General features: G+C 31.9%; 1 protein-coding gene across 15 annotated transcripts in view; it reads right to left on the minus strand.

Moving 5' to 3' along the window:
• Positions 1-21,109, minus strand: part of LOC115232477 (disco-interacting protein 2 homolog A) — a 262,193-nt gene that overhangs the window by 37,683 nt on the left and 203,401 nt on the right. For 10 of the 15 annotated variants that reach the window (XM_029802370.2, XM_029802375.2, XM_029802363.2 and 7 more), the window contains 4 exons: positions 20,091-20,201; positions 14,992-15,036; positions 3,189-3,312; positions 2,825-2,928 (listed from right to left, as the gene is read on the minus strand). In XM_029802370.2, coding sequence (XP_029658230.1) covers positions 2,825-2,928; positions 3,189-3,312; positions 14,992-15,036; positions 20,091-20,201 — 384 coding nt within the window. The remainder of the gene's footprint in view (positions 1-2,824; positions 2,929-3,188; positions 3,313-14,991; positions 15,037-20,090; positions 20,202-21,109) is intronic. The other 5 variants (XM_029802366.2, XM_029802364.2, XM_029802372.2 and 2 more) reach the window with 1 other exon arrangement.

The raw sequence follows: 21,109 nt of genomic DNA on the forward strand, positions 1-21,109 counted from the left end.
AGTTCTCACTTGATACTCCAGAAACATTTACAAATTCTAATTGTGTCTAATAAATTTCACCAATATGTAATGAAGACTGGTAAATTATGATTGAGATGAGACTATTAGCATGAGATCGTAAATTCAGAAACAATGCACTCTAAATTGCTGATTCTTTTGTACCTTATTGCACTGTCATATTTACATGACATTAAGAAATGTAATGTGTTTTATCTACATGACAAAAATCTATTACTTAATGATGCATTGTATAAAAAGTTATAAAATCTACTATTCATGCTAAAGACACTCAACAACTATTTGGTGGTACAGTGACATAATACAATATTTCTCCAAGTTTGTCAAATTATATTCAAAATGATAAAAAATTTAGAATTTCAAAGGCAAAGTTGTGTAAAAAGTTAGATAACAAAAATCTCTTTCACAGAAGGATAAAAAAAAGTGTAATTCAGATGGCAAGCTGGTCATTTAGTGAATGCATTAAATGGGATCAAATGAAAATTATATGTAGCAATTTCAAATTTGCAAATATTTATTGAGCTTAACAGAAAAATTCTAATTGTCATGAAAATAATTCTGTCAGTAGTACATACCAATCAAATGAATTAAATATTGAAGCTAATGTGATGTATTAAAAAAATTGTAAGAAGAAATCAGAAAAAAATGTTATTTCAACATAAATCAATAACAAATTGATTAATCAGAATTAGATACCAGTGCCATTAAATCTTTCATTTAAGTACATATAAAATATTGGATCTCTACCATTAGAACTTGTATTGATAAAATTAAATGTTTATTGCAATAAAAATATTGCAGTTAAATGAAAATGCCTATTAAATATAGAAATTAGAAATACCATAAAATTTAAGAAGCTTTTGCTGTAGATTCTGAAATAGATTAAAACTTATTCAGAATGAATTGGTTAAAAGTATTTAATATGTCTTGCTATGTGTACTCACCAAAAATAAAATCAATGATTTATGCACTAAATATTCGGATATATTTTCACCTGGCTTAGGTCACTGTAAAAAATGCACAATTTGACAAAGCCCAAATGAAAAATTGAGTTATTGACAGGCCAGCCAGACCATTTCTATTGTCAAAAGCCAAATTTGGTAAAAGAATTGGAATGCAAAGTACAGAATTATACACTGGAACTGAATGATCTACAATCATTGCCTTTTGGAAGCTGAATGCCAAAGTTCACTACAATGAACATTTGCCACTAATTGTGATAGTAAATGTATCACCAGTTGGAAGTGGAATATTTTTGCTTCAGTGTGAAAATGGAATTGATCATCCATTAGCCCATGCATCTAAAATACTTAATACATATCAACAATGATATTTGCAAATAGAGAAAAAGGGGTTATCTACTATATTTGATTTTCATAACTTTATTTGATTCCCTCAGAGAAGACATTTTGAATTAATCCCTAATTACAAGTTGCTGATACCCATATTATCATCTGAGTATTGGTTCTTATGTGCCAATGACTATAACATTTGGGTAATTCTATTGCCCTCATATAAATATTCAGTTTAATATATAAATCTTTGAAGTAACATGAACATACTGCAGCATTATAAAAACAGATTACAATTTTGAAGAAGTCATAAAAATCATATTCTGTCTAAATTTGAAATACTTCATATTATCGAAGGATTTCAAAGTTTGCCAGTTAGTACGAAAGAAACAGAATCACATATGAAGCCATGTATCTATATTATTCAAATAGCCAGAAAAACTAAAAATTTAAGAAAGTATTGGTAAAATGAGAAGTGTTAGTTATCATAGGAATTCATTAATTTTGTAGTCCAATTTTCCCAAAGTAATTCTGAAAATATTATGAAGTAAAATTTTGACTCAACTGCATGAAAATAATTGGGGAATAGCTCCATATGAAACAAATGTGTTACTTGAAGTGCTACTGGTTGAAAATGCAATATGATATGGATTTATATTTAAATCAGTTACATGAGAATGGTTGGAAACCTCTGAATTACGACAAATACATAATCAACCACACTGGACCATTTTATGATAAAGTATGGCTTACTGCCAATGATTAATTCTCAGATTGTCCTAAAATTCAATGATCTAGGCTTGTTATATATTATGTCATATTAATTTGGGCTGAAAATTAGGTTAAGTGAACACCTGCCTATAAGATACTCAGCTTAAATGAGTAGGTTGTTCAGTTTAATGAATAACTGAATGCTCTTAGTGAAAACTGACAGTGGATCTAGTTTCATCATATATTTACCAGGCAATGTGGTAATGACATGATTAAGTTACTCTGGGAAATAAAGTTGCAACAAACTGCTGATATATAATCAAAGGCAAAGAGGAATCATTACTTATTTCTTTACTACCCACAAGGGGTTAAACACAGAGGGGACCAACAAGGACAGACAAACGGATTAAGTCGATTACATCGACCCCAGTGCGTAACTGGTACTTAATTTATCGACCCCGAAAGGATGAAAGGCAAAGTCGACCTTGGCGGAATTTGAACCCAGAACATAACGGCAGATGAAATACGGCTACACATTTCGCCCGGCGTGCTAACGATTCTGCCAGCTCATTATTACTATTATTATTACCACTGACTCTAAAAGAGTTGGTATTTGGATTTCTTGCACTTTATGACTAAATATGTTGGTTAATTCCTATTATACTTTTAACGGTAAAGTCTTTTATATTCAAGTTTTTCTGTTAGAACTACTAATGATTTGTACACTGCAAAAGTATTCAAACTTAGAGTTTTGTCCAAAGTCCTGGTTATTGCTAGTTTGAAGAACTGTACAAAATACTCACTTCTACATAGGCAGCAATATTATCTGCAACTCTTGGAGGGGGTTGCCAATCTTTTGGTGGTTTACCCATGTTTTCAGTAACAAACCAATTGAGTTTGGGCCATCCTAGAAAAGAATAACAATATATAACATGAAATTTAGATGACAGCTAATAATAATTAAGAGGTACATTACAGATGGTTTCAAATGTTAAAGTAATGTATGGAAAATTAAGTGATGAGAGAAAACAAGAAGTTGAGATGATTGTCCTTTTCTAGAGTTGGAGATTATCATGCAATTGATATAAATTTGGCGAAATTATTCTCAAAATGGTAATAATAATGAAAGAAATAGTGTACAAAACTATAGTTGATAAATTATCTTACCTTTGAAAATAATTACTTCCCCATTAGGCGTTTTAGGTAATGCTTTATTACAAGCTTCTGATGTAAGGGCCCAGTTAACATTAAGGTTACCCAAAAGGAATCCAATTCCTAACCCACCAGCATCCTGAAATGAAATGATAGAGTATTAAGTAGAAAATGAAGAAAAACATGAAAATATCATCAAAGGACTAAATCTGTAAAAATTATACACCTGTGAAATAAATAACAAAAAATATAATGAAGAGTGAATCTTTTTTTTTTTAAAGGGACACTTAATTGTAGATGTTATTTTACATATATATCTACAAGCAAATCAGAGAATTTTAACAGCATTATGTAGTCAGCTGGTTTCCATAAAACATTTCTTTTTTTACCAAAAATACTGAAATATTATTTAAAATTAAATGGAAGTAAGAACCATATTTTAAACAACAGCAGTGTAAAGGAGAATATTATTTAGAGATTTTCGAAGATTATAAAAAAAAGGATCTCTGTGACAATGGATAAAGTAAATTTAGTAACATAATTTGTATCCTTTAACCCCTTAACATTTAGACATCTTTGTCAAATGTAATGCTTATTTATTCACATTGTTTCTAATTAATCAGACATCTTGTAGCTTCAAAATTTTGATGATGTGATTAAATATTTTTAGAATAACATTGAAAGGAAAGTGTGATAGGTAGAATATTTGGGCTGCATATTGCCAATTTAAATGTTAAAGGGTTTGAAAGAAATTAATAGAGTGTGAAGGATTTTTAAAAAATGGAAACAAGGATACGTAGCTTAACAAACATAAACACTCAAACATTTACTGAAACCTTTCATAATAAAATATTACCCAAGAATTGTCATGAAACTGAATCGAAGGACAATGGCTATTATTGTGTATACTTAAGTATAGCTTTGTGTTTAAGAAGTTTACTTCACAACTATGTGGATTTTGGTTCCATGCAGTCAAATGGCACCTTGGGCAAATGCCTTCTACTTATAACCTCTGGCTGATTAATGCCTTGCAAGTGAAATTTGATTGGTAGAACTGTACAAAAGCCTGTCATATACATTGCTCTGTATTCTTTCTGTATCTCTTCTCATCAATACTGTTTTTGCAGTAGTAGTTTTGCTTATGTTTTCCAGAAGTGGTTTGACATTCAAAGGTGCAAAATAAAGTTCTTCACTTAAAAAACCTGAAAGGGGTGAGGCTAGTAGAGGTATCTGACCATAGAATACTGCCTCAAGAAGTTGCAACCAACTTATACCAGTATGGTAACAAAAAGAAACCTATGAAAATTATGATTAAGCATGATATTATGAACAAAATACTGAAAAACATAGTACTCTGCACTGAAAGTATTTCATCCACTTTAAAAATAAATAAATACAATAAAAAAAGAATTATATTTTATAAATGTAATGAAAAATAAAAAATATCACCAAAGAAATCTTTCTAAGAAACTAAATTAGAAAGGATCATAAGTGAGAGTTTAATATGGATGATAAAAAGAGAATCAATGCGTTATGTAGAAACATTTGGAAATTATTTGGCTACAGCATCTTTTTTTTTTATACACTACTGCAAAATAAATAGAAAAATAATTTTAAAAATTTTCGATTTTAAAAATATTTTCTTAAATAACTGAGTATAACCTAAAAACAAAAGCATTTATCATTTTAGTTATGATTGGTAAAATTTATTTTATATATCAGAAACAAAAATATATAGAATGGGTATATTTATATATGTTGCTGTACTTCAGAATTGAACTATTGAATTTTAAATCAATGTAAAATTCTATTTTGGTAAGATACATTTGGATGCTTTCACTAAAACTTGCTGACTGTTCCTTTCATCTTTATGTCAAGACAATCACAATCAATTCACTTTCTGTCTGGTTCTATAAGCTAATGTATTGATTATAGAAAACCCCCAAATTTCGGAGCATTTTACAGGAAACTTTGGAAGAATTGTTAGTTGAATTGACTCTATTACTTGTTTCTTTTAAAGCCTGATACTTATTCTTTCAGTCTCTTTTGCTAAACTGTTAAGTTATGGGGACATAAAGACACCAACAAGTGTTGGGGTTTGACAAACACACACATAGATATATGTGTATCTTTCAGTTTCTATTTATCAAATTCACTCATCAAACTTTGGTCAGTCTGAGGCTTTAGTAGAAGACACTTGCCCAAGATACCATGCAGTGAGAATGAATCTGCAACCATGCGGCTGGAAAGCAAGCTTCTCACCACACAGCCATGCCTGTGCCTATTTTTTCTGCTTTTGTTTTTTTGGTATTTTATTCCTGATATATTTAGTATCTAGTTGCCCCTTATACCAGCCATATCTTTCAAAATTTACAGCATAAAAAAAAAATACAAATTTGAAAATCTATTTGTAGTTACATTATGTCTGAAACCAAGATAAGCATAGAACACCTTTAACCATAGGACTGCTGGATCAGAGCTGATCTGGGATTAAACATTAACATATCTGTTGTGAATATATAGTAAGAAGCATTTATTGTGTGACTGTGTGCATTCAAACTCACACACTTGTTTGTAGTACAATAAAAAATTTAATAAAAACTTTTCTACATACACTTCACATCATCTCTTTATTTTTCATCTGCCTATGGTTTTAATATAGTGTTGCTCTCCTCTCCAACTTTTTAATGTACTTCCACTTATCATCTCCTCCTTCCTGACCCACATCTTTTTTCATTTATCTTACCCCAAACTGAGAATCACTACTGACCACATTGCCACCCATGTTCACCATTCACTGCATTTACCTCTGTTCTTATCTTAATTGTCTGTCACTCTTTCCACATTTTTACAAACCTACCCACCCAGTCATCCTTAATTCTGTCACTTTTCAAATTTTATCCACTTTCTTGTACCTTGAGAGTATGCCCTTTTCTTCATCCTTCCTCACTGAGATAGCCATGTATCCCCTCCACAGTGAGACACCTATTCCTGTCTCTATATCATACTTTAGCTTCTCAACACTTGGCACAAAGCCATCTCCCTCAATACTGTACTCCAGTCAACCAAAGAATCTTGTCTTGTTAATGACCTCACTAGTGCTGGTGCCCCCCCCCACCACCACCACCACCAAAGCACCTAGTACACTCTGTAAAGCATTTGGTATCAGGAAGGGCATCCAACCATAGAAACTTTGTCAAAGCAGACATTGGAGCCCAATTCATCCTTCTGACCCATCACAGCCTGCCAGACTATCTGTCCTATGTCTGCATGGAATATGAATGTTAAATGATGGTGATGATTCTACTTGGTAGAATCTGTTAAATCAGTTTTAGCAGATGTCCTTATCTACTGACTGGAAACTGCAATCAGGCTACAACTTCATTTTTGTGAATTTTTTTTTAACATTTTGTACCTGGCAAATTTTATGATAGAAAAACAAACAGTACTTCTAAAGTGAAGACAGATATAGCCTACAAAAGTAACACAGTAATATAATATGAGGGTTGCAAAAGGAGGAAGTGATGTTATATGATATTTAATATGTGGTTGTTATATTAAGTAATCTATCTTCTCTTATTACACTCAGCTTTTTACCATTCAATACAGTACATAAAACTAGATAAACAAGTTGCATAAAAGGATGCACATTAGCTACCCTTTGGTGCTTGTATGTCTTACATGGACACATGACAAAACTTGTCAATAAACAGTAAAAATAATCTATGTAGAGTCTGCTTTAAGGCAGACACTAGATGTAATTCACTGGCAGAATTGACATTTTAGAAAAACTAAGAAACACAACATATGAACAGTTTGGTTGTATTTCATAAAATGAAGAGCAAAATGACAATAATACTGTTAACAGAAAGGTCACTTAAGAGTTTATGTTAGCCGATTTTACTAACATACAAACAAATTATCTTCATTGGGATATTAAAAATAAAACAAACAACAAGCTTGTTAAGCTAAATGTTATATTTTCTTGAATAACAAAGTTCACATTTACTTGGCCAATCATTAACCTCTTATGGACCAAGTTGCTGTTAATGGAAAGAGGATGTCTAAGTAATTATGCCAGTCTAAATGGTGTAATCATGTGACTGACTAATCTTGAAATATTGTGAAATACACAAAATTGAGTTGACAACAATATGCACAAACGTGTGTACAATTCAACATATATTGTATGAGATTGTGAAAAAATGTAGTTCAATAGAGGTGAACCAGATCTACAAGTATTCCAAAAATTATGAAATATAAAAACATTAATAACAACCAAGAAATGAGAAAATATGTAGCCTTGTAACATTTCCTTTCAGTTCAAGTTGAACACTCTAAACTCATTCGAAAGCTTACAAATAATCTGGTCTATGTCTTTCTCCTCTTGAACAATGATGAGAGAAGAAGGGAACAGAAACTTAACAGAAGAGCAGTGGGGAGTACGATAATTTTGCAAATCATTAAGATTTAAAAATACAAATAATGCAGACTTATTGCATAAATCACAACATATAATTTCTTTTGTGTTGAGTTAATGAACTTCTAGGATTTCAGATGGAATGAGAGAAGCAAATACAAAAAGAGAAGTTACATTTTGAGACAGCTAAAATAATTCCTACAAAATAAATTTCAGGATGTTCTTGTTTTTATCTTTTAACATTTACAGCTTATTCCCGGCCTACTTTGCTCACTGCTATATTCTGTTTATGAAAGAACATTTGAAAAATATGAAATGGGCAAACCTAGTCAAAATGAGATTTCAATTAACAGTAATGGATTTCAATTACTTTATGGTAGGGTAAATGAAAAAAAAGGACCATCAGAAAGTCTGAGATAATTACTGAATGGAATATAAAAAGTGAAATGTCTTTGATCAATGATAAGAACAAAGATGCACTGTCAACTGACCAGAGAGAGGAAGGATAGTGTCAATTTAACCGAGGGAGAAAAGCTGTAGTTGTCAGTTCACCGATGGAGACTGACTGCAGTGTTAGTTTTTTCTTTTTTCATAGTGAGGTCCACAACATAGTGGTGAAAGGATTAGTGGATCTCAATGTGAACATTCTTTTCTTGATCTCTTGAAAGTAACTGAGTAATGAATTGCCTAGGAGATAGTGAGGGTGTGTGGAGAATAAGTAGTCAAGTACTTGGTTAACACTGACCCTAAAAAGATAAAAGGCAAAGTTGGACTCAGAGCACAGAGAGTTGGGACAAACACCAATTTGCTGCCTTAGAGAAACGTTATAATGCCAGTTAAGGCTGTAATGTCAACTGATCTGAGACAGACAAGCTGTAGCGCCAGTTGACTTAAAAACAGTTGACCCACATAACAATGAATGCAGTCACCTACATTTTATTGTGATCCGATAAAAAGAGATCTATGAACTTCAAATAATAGAGTCTTTTGATCCTTTTGAAACCAAACCGCCTGAAACTGCCCTTGGCTCTGTAGTATAAATAACTTGTTTTCAAAAGTCCTATACTAAAATCTTCCACCAAACCTTAGCCACAATTTATGTTCCTAACACTAGCTTCATGATAACTAAGTTATTTTACTAAATTCTTTGTTACGTCATCATCATCTTCGTTTAGCGTCCGCTTTCCATGCTTGCATGGATTGGACAGTTCAACTGGGGTCTGGGAAGCCAGAAGGCTGCACCAGGCCCAGTCTGATCTGGCAATGTTTCTACGGCTGGATGCCCTTCCTAACGCCAACCACTCCGTGAGTGTAGTGGGTGCTTTTTACGTGCCAGACGAGGCTGGCAAACGGCCACGATCGGATGGTGCTTTTTACGTGCCACTGGCAATTTAAAGTTAATCGAAAGAAACAAAGAGTATCTCAACAGAAATATTGTAGCAAAAGGGTTAAACGGGATAGAAAATTCATTCATATATAGCTTTACTAATGGTATTTAGATATGCTACAAAGAAAAATGTGCTAGAAATATAGACTAAATTCTTTCCTACAAAGATGATATCAGCTATTGCTGAATAATATATTAACATATCTCAATAGGGATAATAATCATTATATATGCAATTACTTTGGTTTTCAAAGGATTTTGAAGTTATGGATAAAGTGATAGAAATAAAAATCTAGGCACATGTTAGGGATAGGAGTCAAATAATGGTATCAAATGGTTATTGCTATCAAAATTAGTGGATGCAAAAGTTTCAAATGTATAAAAATTATCTGCAATTTAGAATCAAAACTCTAGATACTGATATCAAAATTTCTACTCAAGCCACACCACAGTGACTAATTATTACAGAAATCTAAAGAAAAGTGCACTAGCTATAAAGACATAGTAGGTGTATGGTCATGACAGTCGTGATAGTGGATGGTGACTGTGCTGGTAGTATTGTATACTGGTACTTAAAGTGAAGATTATACTGAGGTATATGTTTTATGATAGTGTGTGTGATACACATATTCACAAATGAAGCCATTTATGGTAATCAAAGAAGTTATCAAAATCAGTGTGTCATAAACTTAATTCAGGATTCATAACAAACTGTCTGTTTATTAGGATTGAGATCTAGATGATGTTATATACTAAGCTTAATGTAATCAACCAGTTACTGTTAATGAAAGGGCTTCATCAAAGTTGAAAATGTTGACACTTCAAGAAATAAATGAAAAGTGAATTTAAATGGGTTTTTTTTGGTGTTTTTTAGATGAGTAAATTGGCTCTTTTATCATTTAATGACCATATATTTATAATGTTCATCTATACTGTACCTGATTATCTGATATATATATATATATATATATACACATCAGGTAATCAGGTACAGTATAGATGAACACACAAAAATTCATTTAAGATAATAGTATATAACAAAATAATGGCAGGTAAGAAATAACAAAATGAAATAAAGCATTGCAAAACCAAGTTTTAAAATATATCATGAAGAAATAAATACTGTAATGTAGAAATTTTAAAATACTTCAGTGAAAACATTTCTCACTAGGGGTCTAAATCTGGATAATAAAACAGTAGCAACATCAATATCATAACATACAAGTTGTTATTGAGTAGGTATCTGAAGCAATACTAAAAACAGACTATATCACTACGATAAAAAAAAAGGACATAATAAAGTATTGGTGATATAAACAAGAAGGAGTACTGAAGAAAGTGTTTGGAAGACGGATATATATACAACACATCTATCATGCAAAAATATCTAGTTTTCACAGACAACTATATGGGTGTTCATACTACACTATTAGTATTGCACCCCAGCCTGGAACAGCAAGCATCTTCAAGAACGTTCTAAACTAAATGCTACTGTAGTTATGTTACTGAGATAAAAAGATGTAAAGACAAATTAGTTTACCAGAAACAATACAAATACACACATACCCACACAGTGATTATAATTTCTAATTATGCATTCTCAAGGTTGAAAAAAGAGGTAACTTTTAAAGATTGGTTTGATTAATCTTTTGACAACTTAATAAATAGAAACTTAAATTTTCAAGATATAGAGATGTAGTAAGAAGACAGAATATTTTCTAACTATTCCGCAAAATCCTTTGATAATAAAATCAGTTTCTTTAAGATAGTATATAACTAAATGACAAGTGCATTACTTGTTTGGCTATATTTTTACAGAGACTAGTGAGACAAAAAACTCAACAAAAAGCTGAATTAAACTTCTTAATGCTATATTTAAAGTCACAGCAATAAAAGATTATTGTGGCGTGATGTTGCAAACAAAAGTTTAGATAGGGCACTGTTCGTGTCTGCTGTAGGATAGATGGTGTATGATAGGCCAATATGGGTTAGGCAGGCCTAACCACAATGACTGCAAGAGAAATTTTGCTCTGGGTTTGGTGCTGCTGTATTATGAATTTTTCTTCATTCTCCTTCTGTCTTTGAAGGAGAAAACAGCAAAAGACATGTAGGCAGGCTTCATTGTGAGAGGTTGTACAACAATGGCAATGGTCAATATGACAAGAACCAAGAGATTTCTCTTAGAGAGTAGCAGTACCTATTCTTTGGTTCTTCCTATGTCATAGTAGTCAGTGGCAACTTAGCCAAACAGTACAATACTGAGTAGGCAATGATCTGCCATCCTGAAAATATGCCCTGACCAACAAGGTCCTAATGCTAGTGATGTCTGCCTATTCCACAACTTCAATATTAGTAAAAAAAATGCCAATCTAGATACTGATGTCATGGTAGTACAACTGGATGTGATCAAGGAAGCACAAGTACTGACTGTAGGTAGCCCATCATTTGGAGCCATACAGCAAGGTAACTATATATGCCATCTTTGTCTTTCTTCCAGACTCTTTAGTACAGTTTGCTTAATGAGCTGTTTGCCTTTGTTTGTTGTCGACCTTTCTGTTTATCTTGATATTTGATGAACTGGTGCACCCTACGCAGCTGAACTGGTAGACTGTCTTCAGCTCTGACTCATCCATAGTGGGGAATATCTGTCTACCTCACTGTGAATTTCTGCCTGGAGAGCATGGTAGTCTTTGCAAAGCATGATGTTTTACACTGCAGGGTTCAGTGTGAGAGCAACAAGGGCAGTACTATTGGTGAAGACTAGCTCTTGAATGAGTTTTTCTAGTGTCTTGGAGTAACTGCAGCTTCAGATTGAATAGACTACCATCAGTGCAGTATCAGATGTAGGAACTGTCTACTTCACCAAAGTTTTCCACAGTCCTTAAGTGCATCATACTGAAGGAGATGGTGAAGAGAGTCGGCATGAAAATGCCACCTTAATTTAAACATTCCCTGTTGGGAAAGGCTTTGTAAATATACTGTCCTGTCTGACTCGGGCCACATTGATCCACATACATACAAGTTGGGTGATCTCTCTCATTCGTATATATGTATGTGTGCATGTGTATATATTGCATATATATAAAATTTCTACCGACAGAAATCTTAGCCAATTGGATTATATTTAAAAAGCTTTTTGCATCAGAATTGAGAAGAGTACTAAATATATGTTCTATCTACATTACTAATTGATGTCTCAAATTATACATGTTTCAGTAGGTAACTAAGTAGATTGATGAAATGTATATAATGGCAGCCAAGTACATTACTCACACACATATATATGAAGTGTCTTAAAGTGAAGAAAAGAAATCCCATCATGGGAGTTGGACCACCTTTCTATCACTTGCCAGTATACCACTGATTACACTAAATCAATCTTCCCAATCAAAATAACAAATACATACATCAATATACTGGATAAACAAACAGTCAAATCTCACTGAATACTACATGAGAATCTCAGGCAATTTAGCAGCTACTTAATCACCAGTAGACAAATCAATCCAACTAGTGTTAAAAAAAAACACAGTTCATATTTTAACTGTGTGTGGGTGTAGTGCTGGTCACTGTGATGAAACACATCCAGTACATTCTGTAAAGTGGTTTACAAAACAGGAGATAACGCTGAGTAGAGCAGATGCTTTAACTTTGCTGAGGATATAAAAACACATCTAATACTAGTGTTACGATCAACTTGTAAAGTGGTTTGTGTCAGGAACCCATGAAAACCAAGGTAAAAATGGATTCTATGAGCAAGATGTGGCCTCCAATGTATCTAGGAAAATATATAATAACTCTAAATAAGAACTGACTTGGACCATAATGACCTATCTAACTGCAGCCATCATAGAAAATACTGATGATGATAATGATCAACATCATTCTGATTATATTTATCTATCTATCCATGCATACACACATTCATATATATTCCTTTTAGGGTGGAAAATGTACCCTTGCATTTTCTGTCAACTGGTGAGCTGGTATTAAGACATTAAGTGAAGTCAGCTGAAATACTTAGGTGCCTGCATATGTGTGTCAGTTCCACTGTGTGACACCATGGGCAGGTGTTTTCTACTACAACCTTGGGCTGACCAAAGCCTTGTGAATGGATTTGGTAGATGGAAACTGAAAGAAGCCCGTCATATATATGTATTTGTGTGTCTGTGTTTGTCCACCCCATTATTGCTTGACCACCGATGTTGGTGTGTTTATGTTCCCATAACTTAGTGGTTCGGCAACAGGGACTGATAGAATAAGTACTAGGTTTACAAAGAATAAGTTCTGGGGAAGATTTGTTTGACTAAAGGCGGTGTTCCAGCATGGCTGCAATCAAATGACTAACACAAGTAAAAGAATAAATATACACACACACATATATCAGTTACTTAACAACCAGTAGATAGGACACTCCAACTAGTGTTAATCCAATCTAGCATTTGAAATGTGACTTCACTGCTGCAAGCCTCCACCATCATTTTAAGTCCACTTTCTGTGCTAGCATGGGTTAGACAGTTTGACAGGGTCTGACAGGTCAGTGGATACTATCTAGCTCCAATGTGTTAGTTTTATCATGGTTTCTATGGCTGAATGCCAGTTGCTCTACAGAGTTCATTTTTTTATTTTGTGGTACCAGCACTGGTGAGGTCACCAGCAAGTCTTCACTATGTCAAGAGGAAGAATATATTATGCACTCATCTTCAATCAGCAGTACACAATCGATGACAATGGTTTATGTATAACATTTTGAACGATTCCTTTTAAAAGCCTTTGCACCTCTTTAAAAGTATATTTAAGTTAGCTTTGCCTCAATATTATGAGTTTTGATATATGAATGTAGTGTATTCATGGCAAGTAAATCTGAAACAATCCGGGGAGAATTTGAACTTAACACCAATGAAACACTCATCAGTTAAACAGTTCTACTTCTGCTTCCCACATTAAGTTGTATAATCACTTGGTATGTACATATAGCTACTTATTCATTTATAAGTGTTTTAGCAAAGTGCACAGCACTGGGAGCAGAAAAGCAAACAAACCTTTCAGCCAGTAAGCTGACATACTACCAAACTGGACACTGATTTTCAAATATGTGTACACACGTCTGCATCTGCATGCACATATGCATGTTTGTGTGCATGAAAGGTGCGTTATAAGTTTCTGATACATTCAAATCTATCTTTTCATTTAATACTAAGTAGCTAAACTATGATTAAGCTGTGAATATGTTATTTATGGGAGGATGTGTTATGTAAAAATCTCTTAATCAATCTGGGAAGATTAGACAAAATTATAATTAAATTTTTTAACAGAAAGTGAAATTCTATACTATTCTCAAAAGGAAATCAAATACAATTTCCATCAAATTCAAAAGTTAATGCAAATGAGCTAATCTAGTTTGAAGATGAACTAATTAACCATAACATAAATGAAAAATTGAGACAATATCAATCAAGTGTTAGTAAATGAAACAAAATCTGTCATGCTTAGACCACCAACATTGATTATAGCTGAGAAAATATCACTGACTAAAGAAACTAAAGCATAAGTTTATTCATGTTAAAAGTACTGGCAACAGAATGGAAAAATAGACAAGCAAGCACATAGTCATATTGATGAAATATTGTAATGTAGTAGAGAGGAAAAAAAAACCTGACACACAAGTATATGGATATGATGTTGAGCAACCATGGTGACAGGCAAGAGAATAATGTGAGGAGGATATTAAAAATAAATGATATTAATGATGAGAATGATAATAGCATATAAAAGGAAAGCAGGCAAGAATGAAAATATGAATTTATATACAGATAGGGCATAACATAAAGAGAAAAAAAATAAAACATCAGCATGCTTGAAAGGAAATAATTTTATACGTACACATACATACACATAGACGGATAGATGGATGGACATATAGACAGACAGACTGACAATTTATGAGCAGATAGCAATGGCAAAGACATGGTTGCAACCACTGGGTGTCCATGCCAAATTTTGAAACTCACCTGTACTTTGCTTTTAGTGGAATCATTATAGACCTTCTCTTCAAACTGTACAAATGGAGAAAAGCAGAAGGGCAAGCCCCAATTCAGAAAGGACACACATTTAGAGATGATATCTTACACAGCCACTGCATACCTGCTATCTTTTGACATAGAGATGTAAACACATATGATTGCAGTGAATGGAAATGGCAGAGAAAGAAGAAAAGCAGTTGCAAATCAAGGAGCAGAGCAGACATAATGATAAATAATCTTCCTAAGTAAGTTGTAAGTTGTTGATTACATAAATAAATAAAGGTTTATGTTGCTTTCATGTCAACAGTCCCCTTAAAAGTATATGAGATTAATATATGTATGTGTGTATATATATATATATATATATATATATTAGAAGAAATGAGGTACTGCGAAATCCGGATGGGTTTATATTTACATTCATTCATTAGTATGTTACATGTTTTTATACATCATATATCATATATTAGCGCTTTCGTCCATTCTAGTGGAGTCTTCAAATTGTGTTCAATTTGAAGACTCCACATTTTAAAACAATGATGAAATACTCTGCCTAAAGACATTCATTTAATTAACACAAGACATTTGTTGTAAGTGAAGAGGTATATTAATTCTACATTTAGCACTAGTATATCACTGGATCTTATGAACCCTGGAGAAATAAAAAAGCAAATTTAATTCTGTGCAAGACTTAAACTTGGATTCAAGAAGGGGTACTGAGACATATTGTAAAGTATTAGGTTGACTCTGACAACTGTACCATAACAATCTCTTGGTTTACATAATGACAAAAAGGTTTACTATGCTTTGGCATAAAACTCCCAAATCTGGTGCAAGGGTGGTAGCCAATATAATTAAACCCAAAATTCAACTCAGCCATAAATATTTTACTAACCTAGATGGATGAAAGAAAATCCAACACCAGTGAGATATGAATTCAGGATGTAGAAAGATAAATCCACAAGATGTTTTATTTACAGACTTCCAATTCAGCCATCCTACCCTGATATTAGCTAATTTCTGTATATCGTTTCCCATAATGAATTCTTCACTTTTCAATTTTTTCACAATAAATAAATTATGAAGACACTGAGATGGCTTTTTTTTATAATTTAACAAAATATGGAATATTTAACTAGCTTTTCCAGAACATTTAAACATTTATGGTAAAATAAATTATTGAAATAAATAGAAAAAAATATGGTTAATTTTCATGATATTAGATCAAAAACATTCAGAAGAAATTTTAATTTTGTTGAGGCATATTCTCTGGAGTATATTCATAAACTAGATATTTCATTTGATATAACTGAAACAACCCCGATGACTACCTCAAGAGAAGTAAAGTGAAGATGCTCCTTTCATTTGGTTTCAAAGATGATAGTTCATGCTTTTGTTATATGCAAGCATATGAAAGGCCAAAATTAATTTAAATTCATATATAAATAAACAAGGCAATTATTTTGAAAATACATTCATAATTAGTATATGACAATGATGAAGCAGTATTTTGATAATGTTATTGGTGAGAACATTTTTGCTTCTTTTTGTCTCATATTTCAAAATAAAAACTAAACACAACTATTTCTAGAAATACTAAGTAAAGAAAAATGTATAGTGAAAACATATGGTTACATGAAACACACAAAGGTGATATTTCTATGATGTATAGACATTTTAACTTTTGCCAACAGTGGCAGTTTAATAAATTTCTTGATAACAAATTATGATTAAGTGAAAAATGGTAAAAGTTGAGATCTTTTACACACATTACATTGTTATAATGAATATCATACTATGTTCTAAGTGTCCAAAAGTGTCCATTTTTTAAATAAACATTTTAAAATGGCCTCAGCTTTATTCATAAAAGCTTTATCAACATTGTCCATGACTACCAAGAAAATGGTACAGGCATGAATTTATATTTAATTCTTTATTGCCCTAAAGGGGCTAAACATAGAGGGGACAAACAAGGACAGGCAAAGAGACTGAGTTGATTACATCAACCCCAGTGCATAACAGGTACTTATTTAATCGACCCCAAAAGGATGAAAGGTAAAGTTGACGTCCATGGAATTTGAACTCAGAACGTAGCGGCCGATGAAATACCGCTAAGCATTTTGCTTGGTGTGCTAATGATTCTGCCAGCTCACTGCATGAATTTATATTACCGTCATCAACATCATCATCATTAAATTTATTTATAAATTCAAGCTGTGTGTTCTCAACAGCATCATATTGCAATGGTGTGACATCTGAGATCTTAAGAAGTTTATATTCAAGATGATCAAATAATAAAATGCCACCTGCACCCACTGCCATAAGGTGATGCTAATGGAATGTCAAAGATCAAAATCTATTTAATTATAGGACTTATATACATTATGAAGTAACCAAAGATGAGAGTATAAAATGAAAGTTTCCAAACAGGATAGACATTTTGGAGCTGTAAAAGTCAGATGAAAGTAGCTGGTAGCTTCATTTTATTCCATGCTATTTTATATTCTACATGAAACAAACCATAGTTATTATATGAAGAATTCATATATAATTTATAAGATTACTGCTCATATATTCCTTCTACAAAGAAACTAGTAAATTAGTATCATAAATTGGTTGGGTTTTCAAAATGACACAAAAAGTAAGCTATTTGATAGAAATGTAAGAATTTTATATTGTAAAATGACTCAAACTTAATTTATAATCCACTTTCAGTAAAGGTCTATATTTGTATATTTTCATGATTTCCTTAGCCATTAAAGAAAAAGTAAAGTGTGTTGTCTTTTTAACTTAAGTAAAACTAGAACTGAAGAGAAAGTAGTGAATGGTTAGCAACTGACTGAAGGGCCTAGTCGCAATTAAGGTTATTAATTATGTGCCTATGCAAACTTTCCACTTAACAACTGTGTTAATGTTCACTTTTTTGTCTTTTAGTGTTTTATTGTTTACTGTGCATGTACTTTCATTGATATCTTTTTTTTCTTGACATATTTCTGCATCTGCCCCCCTTTTAACCTTTTCTGATGAGTTGTAGTGCAACTGGGCACTGTATACAATAAGCTCATTATTATTTATATTCACCTCTCCCAAAACACTTTTAGTATTAATAGGTTGTCATATATATATATATATATACACACACACACACACAAACACATGTATGTATGTATGTATATATACTCCCAAAAACTGAAAACAAAAACATAAATATTTAGCATCCAAAACAACAATAAACCAGAATCACTACACATAAGGCATTGCTAAAAATAGAATGTATTTAATATATTTCATTTGAAAGAGTAGAATCAGAGTATACATATGAAATAAAATGACCATAATACTATAATATTAATGACTTAACTACATAGTATTTGCAGTGAAGCAGCAACAACCATTATAAGTATTAGCTTATGAAAATCAAAATCAAATACATGTATACATAGATTAGTGAATAAAACATTGAACACACAAAATATATATACAAAAACAGAATCAGTTATATAGGTGATTAATTCAAGCACCATATCTGGATTACACAGAAATGATTTAAACTATTATATACAATGAAATGAATATAACATATCTAAAATAAGTGAAATATGTATTATTGGGTGAAATGATTTTAATGTTACACACTGATCACTTTTTTTGTTTGCTTAGTCTACATATTATATTATTGCAAACTAGTCAAGAAAATACTGAGGTTTTGATTTTGAAATAAGTTTATATACATATATATACATACATACATACGTACGTACAGCAATAAGAAAATGGAGGGGATGAAAAGGAGGTATTCATCAACCTTTAGACATTATATTATGCATATTTATTTATTAAAAAAAAAAGAATTATAATGTACATACATGTATGACATATTATGTTTTACATATATAAAAATATCAGTAAATGCAGAACATAGAAAGTAGAATATTCTACATTCTATGTTCCACATTATATATTTTAATAATTACTGGTTTTTTATATATGTAAAGCATAATGTTATACATGTATGCACGTTATTATAATTGTTTTTTTTTAATAAATAAATAGACATAATATAATATCTAAAAGTTGATGAGTACCACCTCTTGATCCCCTCCATTTTCTTATTGCTGTATAAATTAAGGGTAAAACAACTTTTTACCCACACCCATTTATTACATTCAGTAGTGTAATTGCTATGCAATGAAAAAACACTTGTGTATTAATAATTGGGTATCTACCAGCAATATATCGGATAGATATTATCCCTTAGTTGGTTGGATTCACAACCTCTAACTCTCTTGGAATTATATATATACACACACACACACACACAATATATATATATAAAAATTAAAGAAAAACCACTATTATGTAATTCAAACAAATATATATATATATTCATTTTTTTTGTATTTTTTGTCATCTAGTTACATGTTTTATAATATATTTTAATTTTTTCTTTATGATTTGGTTTATGTCTATCATTGTTTGAATTACATAATAGTGGTTTTTCTCTAATTTATATATATTATATATTTATATTGTGAAATTTGATTTAATACTAAACTGAATTTTCCCTGTAAGTTTGGAGTTATACTCCCTAATATTATTATTATTATTATTATATATATATATATATGTGTGTGTGTGTGTGTACATACACATGTATGTTCAGAGTGATATATTATCCCGGCAAATACCATGGTAGCTCTCAGTTATGTTCCAGGCTATGGCTAGCTACAAAGGAAATAAATTTTGAGGATGTACCAGTCTCTGTATTCTCTATCATTATAATTGTTGCATATATTCAAATATATATACAAGTGTACACACACATACGCGCGCACGAAATTCTGAATTTTCAACATGTTTTATACCTTGCAAAGGTAATTATTTGTTTTTGCTTTTCAAGGTATTTTCCTTCTGATTTTCAGTGCTTTTTTTTTTTCCTGTTTTTAAAATTTGTTTCTTCCTCAAAAATAAGGGTATTGCTAAACTCTAGTGGATTGTAAATATAAAAGAAAGGTCCTTGAAATAAAATCAAAAGAAATAGAAATAAAAATAATATTTGTAAATGAAGGAAACCAATTAATACATACTCGTTTTGTGAGAGGGACCTCTACTGGCACTGGTACAACACCAGCAAGAATGCATCCATAAAAAGCACAGCTGAATGAGATGGGATCATTGTTGGGATACACAAGTGCAACCTAAAAGAATTTAGAAAACATGAAAGATTATGAAATGTTGCTACAATGTAAGAAGAGAGTATCAATTGTGATTCTGATGAAATTCATTATAAGTCTTATATTAGTAGAGGTAATGAATGGGAAATTATAAAAATATTGATTTACTTTCCACTATTGGAAGATGTTTAGAATGTATCTGATTGACATAACAGTTAACTCTTCACAAATGAAATATATAATGTTTGAATATCAAACTTGAAATAAATAACAAATCCTTCCATCATAATATATATTTTCAGATGTTTAGAGGCTGAAAAAAAAAAAAGAAGACTTCAGTGATGAATTGGTTTAGATACCAATATTATAAAGCCCCTTGGTACCAAATGCCATATTTAGTGTCATGGTGACAGTATCACTGGCATCTTTATGACTATTTATCATTACAGCACCAACAAAGAATTGCTCTGATAACTTAGGTGACACAATTCAGAGGGGATGGTTTAGCCTAGACAGAAAATGGCAGAGATAACTTTTTGCAAACCCACACGCCCCAAATAATGGCTGACTTTGATAACTTAGATGATACAGTGAAAAAGGAACACTTTAGACCTAGCAGACAGCACAAGATGTCATGTCCATTTATCATGACACCCCCACACCAAGAAATAGTCTAGTGGGGGGACACTTTAGTCTTGAGAGCCAAGATCTTTAGTGTTCATGGCAATGTGGAATGCACCCAGTCAAAAATGAAGGAAATGAAGAGATGTGGATGCTGCATGCAGGCAACTTGTTTTGGAGAGCAGTTATTCCAAATAACTGATACAAGGTAAAAGTTCAATCAGGGAAACCTTAATTAGACCAGTGATATAATAAAAGGCACCCAGTACACATTGTAATGTGGGTGGTAGTAAGAGAGTATCCATCTGTAG

This window comes from Octopus sinensis, linkage group LG2 (genome assembly GCF_006345805.1).
Source record: "Octopus sinensis linkage group LG2, ASM634580v1, whole genome shotgun sequence".
In the NCBI taxonomy this organism is placed as follows: domain Eukaryota; kingdom Metazoa; phylum Mollusca; class Cephalopoda; order Octopoda; family Octopodidae; genus Octopus; species Octopus sinensis.